The 9,263-nt window shown below is 40.0% G+C and overlaps 1 protein-coding gene across 1 annotated transcript in view; it reads right to left on the reverse strand.

The window, feature by feature from the left end:
* Positions 1–4,550: 4,550 nt before the first annotated feature.
* The window catches only part of ICOS (inducible T-cell co-stimulator), a 24,957-nt gene continuing 20,244 nt past the window's right edge, over positions 4,551–9,263 (reverse strand). Inside the window, exons 2-5 of the mRNA XM_012655327.1 lie at positions 8,155–8,493; positions 7,351–7,457; positions 6,249–6,333; positions 4,551–4,646 (exon numbers count right to left, since the gene is read on the reverse strand). Of these exons, the coding sequence (XP_012510781.1) occupies positions 4,633–4,646; positions 6,249–6,333; positions 7,351–7,457; positions 8,155–8,493 (545 nt within the window). The 3' untranslated portion in view covers positions 4,551–4,632. The remainder of the gene's footprint in view (positions 4,647–6,248; positions 6,334–7,350; positions 7,458–8,154; positions 8,494–9,263) is intronic.

Here is a 9,263-nt window from a genome sequence, read left to right on the forward strand (position 1 = left end):
AAGGTAAAGAATATTATTTATCAGAATTCTAGCTGATGCTTCTAAAGAAGGTCAGACGCTAGGAGGACTCCATGTCCCAGGGTCCCAGGTGTAGAAAGGGATGGAGCAAGAGGAACAGGCCACAGTTTTGGTGTGATTTGGTCAGGCTCTCCACAGAAATAAAAGGTAGTTTAAAACGTTAAGGGAGGAGGGCTAATGAAGGAACTGTTACCACAAGTGTGGAAGGAATCAAGGAATAAACAAGGTGGAATGAAGCACCAGGGCCTACCCACAGTGGAAAACCCTTTACTTCCCCTAGGCCCGGAGGGGCAAAGGAGGTGTCTTACTCTGAGCTTCTCTGGAAACAGATGCTGAGAAAGGATTCCAGGGTAAGTAGTTTATGTGACAGCAGGGAAGTGGGGAAGTAAGACAGCGAAGGAACGTCTACCAACAAAGTGTATCAAGCCAGGTATCACTGTGGGCATCTGGAACTTATCAACACAGGCAAATTCTGGGGGCTAACTCTGTGGGGCAAAGCATAGGCCATGGGGTTACCCACCCTAGGCCAAAGGATCCACTGGGGTTGGGCAGAGGTCAGAGCCCAAGCAGGGTAAGAAGGGCATCCCCATGGCAGAATGACCCAGCCTGGGGTTTTAGAACCCAAACAGGGTGAAAAGGCTACCCGTGGGGTGGGAGAGCCCAACCTGGGCAAAAGAGTAACAGAGAATTGGGCAGCCTGGAATGAAGAGTCAGAACCCAAGCAGAGAGAGGAGGGGACCACATGGGTGTGGGGAAGGGAGGAGGAAGGAGATAGGAGATAGATGTTATACTGGGGGATTGATCAAATAAATAAATATATTAAGGATAGAAGAGCCAGGTTTCTCACTGTCAGAAGGACAAATAAAGGAATAGGTCTAGAATGAATCACCCTGTAATGTTGTGTTGGAATTAATGGCATGGGTGTGAACTCATTGATTTATAGACAGATATTTAAATGTGTATATGTATGCATACATATTATGTATAAATATACACTTATATACAACATACACATATATGCATACACACATCTATATTTAGATTTATACACATATCTATCTGTCTGGATAGATACAGATCCCCAGCTCTGTCCACTGTTGGAAATCCCAACAGCAATGAGCATAACTAGTCGCTAGATCTGGGCTTCTAAAACCACTCTCCACTCAAAGAAACCAGGGCTCCTTAGAAAAGCAGCTGATCCCAGTGCTGGGACAGGGGAAGCTCCAGCTGAAGCTGGAATTTCTCATTCCAGAAACAGGGAAGTGCTGAAAGAATGATGGGGACACAACAGAAGGACACAAGACAAGAATGGTCTCCCACTGGCCAAGGCTGGGTCAATTTCAGTATCAAAACAGAATAATAATAGTAACCAATTGTTATCCATTGAATAAAATAGGACACCAGGATGTCATGCAGATATAAACAAATCAATAAATTGAAATTTTGATGAGGAACAGAAGATTTATATTTTCAAAGTACTTTCCCACAAAATATTTATTAACTATAAAGAGGAAAAGAGTTACTTTCCAGTGTAGAAGCTTGACAGACACCACCTTAGTCAAGTGATTAAAGTGAACATTATTAGTAATGTAACAAAGCAAAATTGTGAGCGCCTAATAGGATTGCGATGGAAAGAGCACAGGATCACTTCTGTGTTATTTCTGCCCAAGAAGAAGAACCAGCTTTTAATCATGAAGAAACATCGGACTGACTCACACAAGAGACGATCTACTAAATAATTGCTTGTAATCTTCAAAAATGTCGAGTCCATGACATCTAGACTGAGGAACTGTCCAGACTGGAGCATGCAACAGAGACGTGGCAACTAATGCAAAGGAAGATCCTGAATCTTGGGCTATGAAACACATCATGAAGACAGCTGGCAAATCTTGCATGCAGTCTGAGCACTGGACGCTAGCAATGTATCAATGGTGATTTTCTGATGTCATTGGCCATATTATAGTTATAGGGGACAGTGTTCTTGTTTGTAGCAAATACATACTACTCAGAGGTGATAGGACATTAGGTCAGAAACTTACTCAAGGCCCAGCGCGGTGGCTCACACCTGTAATCCTAGCACTCTGGGAGGCCAAGGCGGGCGGATTGTCTGAGCTCAGGAGTTCGAAACCAGCCTGAGCAAGAGCGAGACCCCGTCTCTACTAAAAATAGAAAAGAAATTAATCAGACAACTAAAAATATATAGACAAAATTAGCCGGGCATGGTGGCGCATGCCTGTAGTCCCAGCTACTCGGGAGGCTATGGCAGAAGGATTGCTTGAGCCCAGGAGTTTGAGGTTGCTGTGAGCTAGGATGATGCCATGGCACTCTAGCCCAGGCAAAAAGAGTGAGACTCTGTCTCAAAAAAAAAAAAAAAAGAAACTTACTCAAGAAAAGAAGAGTCCTTTTCTTGTGCTTCCAACTGTTTTATAAGTTGTGGTCATTTCAAAATTTAAAAAGAAAATGAAAAAAAGCAACTGTTCCAAGCAATGTAACTATCTTTAAGAACAAGGTCAAATTTGAAGTCCTAGCTAAGGTAATCAGTTCCCTGTCCCACCCCACCCCCCCAAAAAAAACACACAGTGAGGTATTTTCAGTTTCTGAATATCAAATGTTTATTCTCTAGCTTCTTACTACTGCTAAATTCTATTTGATAAGTGGCTCCTCTTAAAACCAGATTTTATTTCATGGAAATTTTGTTCTTAACAATTCACTTTGAAATGTACAGTGCTGGGAATGAGGATGCTTCAAGGCATAGCTTGGACAACCAGGCCAGGCAGGCCACCATGCAGGCTGTCCTCCCCACACCCAATCCCCCACACAGAAAGCTGCAAACAACTCATGAAACACCCCTACAAAGCCAGCCGGGTTGTCCAAGTCAGCCAAAAACAACACTATACTCGATTCGAATTGCAAGTTCAGTACTGTACTGTACACATACAGCATTACACATGCTTAAGATAATATAAGTATGCATAATGACACATTAGGTCTCACTTGTAAAGTAAACTATAAGCAGGCAACTACAAATTTTAAAACTACTAAATAACCCCATTTTACCTAAAGTTTAAAATGTTGCTGCATACACACTGACAGCTTCAGAAGCCTCGAGCATGCAGACAGGAAATAGGGAAAATATTCCAGCTAAGCATAATCACATTACAGGTATTTAAGAACATTTCTAGACAAATTATATTCTAAAGAGGACTATGTTGAAGGGCCAGGGCCAGTTTCCAGGCTGGATGGTTTCTAGGAGAGGGAATCGTGCCCTGACTTGTGTGTACTTCTTCCCAGATCCTGACGGGCAAAATGCAGGTAGAGCCACTGTGGTGCCCAAGGTGACTTCAGCCTCTGAGGGAAAGAGCACCTGGTGGTCTCTGGCCCAGGGGAGTCTCTCAATCCTTGGAATTCCACCGAGGGCTGGAGGGCTGCTCCCGGCTGACGGGGACCATTTTGACCTGCAAGCCCAGGGGCAGCACGGCCATCATTTGGCAGCAACCTACAGTACCTGCAGTTTTTGGGTTAAATGGATCATTCGCTGTACCCCAGGAGAATGCTTGCCAATTAAAGATGGTTTTGCTTGCAATTTTAATATAATCTACAAAAACAGCCTACCTTGTAATTAATAGTACCATGAAAACACAGATAATGGTAGAAAACAGGATAACGAAATGAAGTTGCTTTTGATTCTCTGGGCAATGTTTCCTACTACTAATGTCAACAAAGTAAACGATTTTAACTGAGTTTGGGGAAATAAGATGTCTTTCTGGAGAAAAATATTCTTGCAAGGAGAATACAGGCAAATACATTCATCATTAATTTTATATATATGTATGCATGTATATGTATTTTATATATGTGTATATATATTTTATTTATACACACACAGAGAAAGAATAAGAAGCAGAGGAAAAATGTAGACATAGCTCCCTATTCAGGCTGGCTGTCAGGCTGTCAGGTAGTCATGTCTTAGTATTTTTAAAAGGATGATGGCAAGAGAAAACATCTAAACTTTTGGTGGATGGTCAACCAGGGTTCAGAAACTGGAGAAGAGTGCTGTGTATGTACTTGTATTCGGACACATGGACATCTCAGAAATAAAATAGTTATAGTTCTGAAGTGTGTCCCTCTACCGTCTGATTAAAAGAAGAGTGCTCTATCCCCATAGTAAGAAGAGGTAGTCTGTTAGTGAAACACAGGCAGATGCTGGCCCTGGGCTGCTCATTTGCTTTGCAGATTCAGTACCCTAGGCATCTTTTAAAATTTTTTGTAGATGTGTTTGTTTTGCTGGCTGTGAGCATTGCTAGGAGCAGATGTGGAGACAGAGATTCCATCCCAGTGAGGTCTATTTGTTGAGCACACAGGAGCTGGGCTGTCTATAAGGCTAGCTGCAAGAGGGTGTTTGTTTTGAGAGAACTCAGCAGTACCAAGGCAGTCTGTTAAAATCCCTTTTGACTGATACAGTCACTGGTCCAGAATGAACGAAACACCATCAGGAGATGTATGTGGTCAAATCAAGTCAGACTCTCTGTGGTCCAGGAAATGAGGGAATCTTGTACTTCAGGTTAGGGAAAACTGGCCAACGTAGTTCATGCCTGGGTGCCAGAGAGTTCCAGATTATGGAGTCACATCTGTAACAAAAATTTAGCATAAATTCTTTAAAAGCTCTCCTTGTGCCAATTCCCTTCAACAAACTTTCGCCTTTCCTTTGCCTCTCACGCACACACATGCACACACACACACACAGACTCACCCCATCCAAGCTCGACTTAACGCTTCAAGACCCAGTACCAGTCCCACATTTTCCATGAAGTTTTACACAGCCCACTCTCGACTCCTACAGCAGCCATTATCTGAACTCCTCACTGCGAAACCGCCCACCTCTGATTCCAGCTGCTGCTGCTGTTCCAGCACAATAGACCACCACGCATCTCTCATCTCTTGCTTTTCTGCCTCCAGCCTTTCTCTGAGAACTAGAGAGCAGGCTCTCCCCAAGCACAGGGCACAGCTCAGGGATGAGGGAGAGTTAATGCTCTCTGCAGGCAACCCCACACCAGTGGGGCTGGAGCCAGTGGATAAATGCCCTGCTTGCCATCCTTCTGGGAGGCGTCTGCACTCTCCGATGAAATCAGGCCCCTGTGGCCTATAGCTGAGGGTCCTGCACCCTTCGTTTGCTCTTCCTCCTTGTGGTCTCATTCTCCCTGCCCCCTCACCCCTTCTTCCGGGATCACCTCCCAGATCAACTATTAATACTTGCTCCCAAGTCCTTATCTCTGGTTCTGCTTGTGGCAATCCCAACTAAGACAGACCCCATTCTCATGAGCACAGAGAGTGACAGAAAGTATATTTTTTCAATAGCAGAGCAACAATAGATAAGCTCTTTACTACTGTCAAAGCTGTGGTGTTGACTTTCAGGGAAACCAGAAGAGTCACTGAACACTCTGGGCATCAGTTTCTGTCATCCAGAAAATGAGAAAGTGAACTAAAGGAGACCTCTAAACTCCCTTCCCAAGCTATAATCCCATGACAACACAAGCTGTGTGTGTGTCTTGACCACCGAGGGGTGGCAAAAATGCTGTGCCTTTGCTTGTCACATCATTCCAACTTCAAAGGCATAAAACGTACACATTTTCCATAATGTATGCTTCAAACGTTCTGAGCGCTTCTCACACTTGACAACACTCAGGTCTAACACTCAACATTAAAGGTCAAAGTCTCACCTAAGTGAGACTTCTGAAGCCGTCCAAGTTCTCTCAACTTGCATACTCTTCCCATCAAAATAAGTGAATATCTTCACCAATTTCTCCTTCTTCCCCCCGGTAGCACCAGCCTGGGTCTCTCTTCCTACTCTCAGTTCCAAATTCCCACTCAACTGTGTAGCTCCCACAGTACCTGACTCAGTAATGTGCACTTAACTGATATTCAGTAAATTCTGATCAAATGACTCACTGAACTTTTCTACAAGGAAGACTTAGAATCAGCCCAGTTTTTGAAATATGAATTGGAAAATCGCTTTGATACAACCATGGCTTATGCACTTTTTGTTTGTTTATTTTTGATCGTGGTTTATAAACATATTGCTTGTTTGTTTTCAATATATTGCAAAAAGTATAAATACAGTTAAAGTGAAAATCCAGATTTTCACAGAAAGTACTAAAATGAGGCCTGAAAACAAAAAATTAAAATTCTAGACTTAACCAGAAGTACCCTCTTCCCTCCCCAAATCCCTGTACCTGTGAGTGTAGGTTTTTTGGCTGTCTTCACCGCTGCCATGAACATGTATTCACTATTAGGGTCATGAACATTGGATTGATACTTCTGAAAGGAAAAGCCAGAAACGTGGTTTGTCACTCGCTCCTCCCCATCTCCATCTTTGTTTTTTGACTATTTTATATTCTTTGTTGAGGTGGAATATGACAAAAGCATATAAACGTGATGTAGGTACCTGGCTTTAGGCTAAGTAGGAGAACAATATGAAAGGGCTTTACATAAAAAGAGCTTTCTACTGAACTTCCTTCCTCACTTTTGCTTTTATTGCTTCTTCCCCAGTAGATGCAGATGTGGGCCCAATCTCATTCTCTTCCCTCTTTATCTCTCCTTTCAAATTCCAGTCTGGCACAGCTATACGCTGTCTGGCCAATGACCACATCGTGAATATACTTGAGTACTAGCATACTCCTAGAATATGCGGAATGGTACAAGTTCTTTAATTGAGAAAGTGTATCATGAAAACTAAAAAGAATATCCCCCGGCACAGAGAGATTTTTATTGTTGTCATTGCTGTTGTTTATCTTTCTGAATAGCTTTTTGGTAGTTTTCTTTAAAAGCAAGGAGTCTAATAACTTACCTTGTAAAGAAGCTGGCAATTGCCTTCTCAGCTACTATTGCCACTTCACAAGACTTACTCACCGATTGTTTTTAACTTAGCAGTTCAGCGAAACTTATAGCTGTTTCATCTCTGTCCTCTTAGGAAGCTTAAATTCAAATGTGCAGCCTACGCGTAATAATTTTTAAAAAATCAAAGGCATCTATTTTTATGTTTTAACCTTCCTCCTGACCTTTAGTCTTCTCTTGGCCCCAGTTTCTTCATCTTTTTGAGCAACAACAATAATAATACTATATCTCTCTGTAAGCCATTGAGTCAAGTCTTTTTGGAATATGTGTGCTATAACACAAATAAATAAATAAACTTCTGTTCCAAGTGATTAATTTAATTAGCAGGTATATCTTGGGGGAAAGGAATTGTCTGGCAAGAGCAATGTGTAGTTTTGATGAACAAATAATCACTGATACACCTCAGTAAAGCAGATTCAAGAAAAGATAGAAATTACTCACCTTTTTTGTAATCCAAAAAGTAAATAAGCATCCCAAAACACAGACTACAGCAAAAGCTGCACATCCTATGTATAACCAGAATTTCAGTAGGTAACAAACTTCTGATTCTGTGTTAGAAAAAAAGACATATTAATAAAAAACTCTGAGAATCAAATCTCCTCTTTCAGTGCTAAACCACCAGTTCTTTTATCAAATTTAAAAGAGCTATTTAATCAAATGAAGCTTTTCATTATAACGATCATGAAATCCAGCAAATGGCAACTAACGTCATCCCGGTATTACAGCAAGGATCCAGAAACTAAAACCTAAAAGACTATGCACGTATATGTTTATAAATGTAGTTAATAGAAATGGCTTTTCTGCCTATATATTTGCAAAAGAGTTAGTAGTAAAAGTAATGTTATAAAACTATGATTTTTCAATCATCTCATTCCATTCCACAAACACAGCACAAAACCAAACCTAAAATCTTAGGTAAGTAGAGATGATAGCCATTATTAAGCCATGACTTTGGTTATTCGTCTTAATTTTTTTCCTGATTTTTAATGGTATAGGTGTTTTAAAGAAAACATGACCCATTTCTAACTCAGCAGTCTATGTGAATAACATATATTATTAATACTGATTAAATTAATAATAATAAATCATCCCTTATATATCCTCATCATAAATAATTGCCGTCAACTACAACTAAATGAACTCTAACACAAAAGGTACTTATTTGTCTAATTGTTTTCATTAGTAAGAAGAGTTGTTAAAACATGTATGTATTCTTAAGTTTGGAAGATGAAAGCAATGTCTTACCATAAATATGCAAATATTCTCTTTTAAGAATGCCTGTTTGAAAAGGAGGAGGATCAAAAATTGATAGTTTACAGAAGTAATAGCTGGTATGAGAACTGTCCAAGTTATACAGAAAAAAAGAGACACTGTTGTTGGACAACTGGGATTTACAAAATTTCAGATTCTCAATGGACACAGCGTTTCCACTATCCGTTGTCTTAGTGAGATCACAAAGTATTTGTTCCCCTTTCAGTAACTGCATTTTAAATTGCTGGACAATCTCAGGATATTTGCATAAAACTTTTACACCTCCATTGTGGAACGAGAACATCTCATAATTGGCAGAATCGTTGATTTCTCCTGGATAAAAAGAAAGATAACAAGCAAAAGTGACATTTCATGAATATATTTCCCTGATAATTGTATTTTAACATAAAATTAACTTCTTCTATTCATGAAGTCCTGAAAGAGCTTCAAGCCCCCCCCAAAAAAATAACATAAAGCTGTGTCCTAGAAAAATAACCTAATCAGAAACTTGCTTATCATATGTGAATATATAACACGGAATATATTGAATATTAAATAATATATTTACATAGTATGAATCAAACAGGTATGGTCCCTGCCCTTTGGCTGCTTTCATAATAGAGGCAGATGATAAACAAATAAATATGTAGTGATGCACCACAATTTGTGTTAGGAATGGAATACTACTTGAATAACAGTAGTAGGATTGGGGTATGTCATAATTTTGACAAGACAATCAGAAAAATGCCACTTTAAGGAAATGAGTTTTAAAATTGAAATTAAAGGATGAGTAGCACTTAGCCAAACAAGGAGAAACAATGTAGTTGAGGAAAAAAATTTTCAAAAGTACAAAATATCTTAAACCAAAGACGATTATATATAATTGTACGTTTACATTATACCCTCCTACTGGAGAGCAGAAGAACAGACGAATCATTTTCAAGTGACAGAAACGTGTTTCCTCTGAACCTCATCCACTGAGAAACCAAATCAAGTCCTGATATAAAGCTAAGCCCCAGATTTTTATTTACATTTTCATTTTTTACAATAAATTTAAGCTCGTAGGAAGAAGCCAAAGTTGTTTTTGTGAACTACACAGAGAT

The sequence above is a fragment of the Propithecus coquereli genome, unplaced genomic scaffold (assembly GCF_000956105.1).
Source record: "Propithecus coquereli isolate 6110/MARCELLA unplaced genomic scaffold, Pcoq_1.0 Scaffold113, whole genome shotgun sequence".
Classification (NCBI taxonomy): domain Eukaryota; kingdom Metazoa; phylum Chordata; class Mammalia; order Primates; family Indriidae; genus Propithecus; species Propithecus coquereli.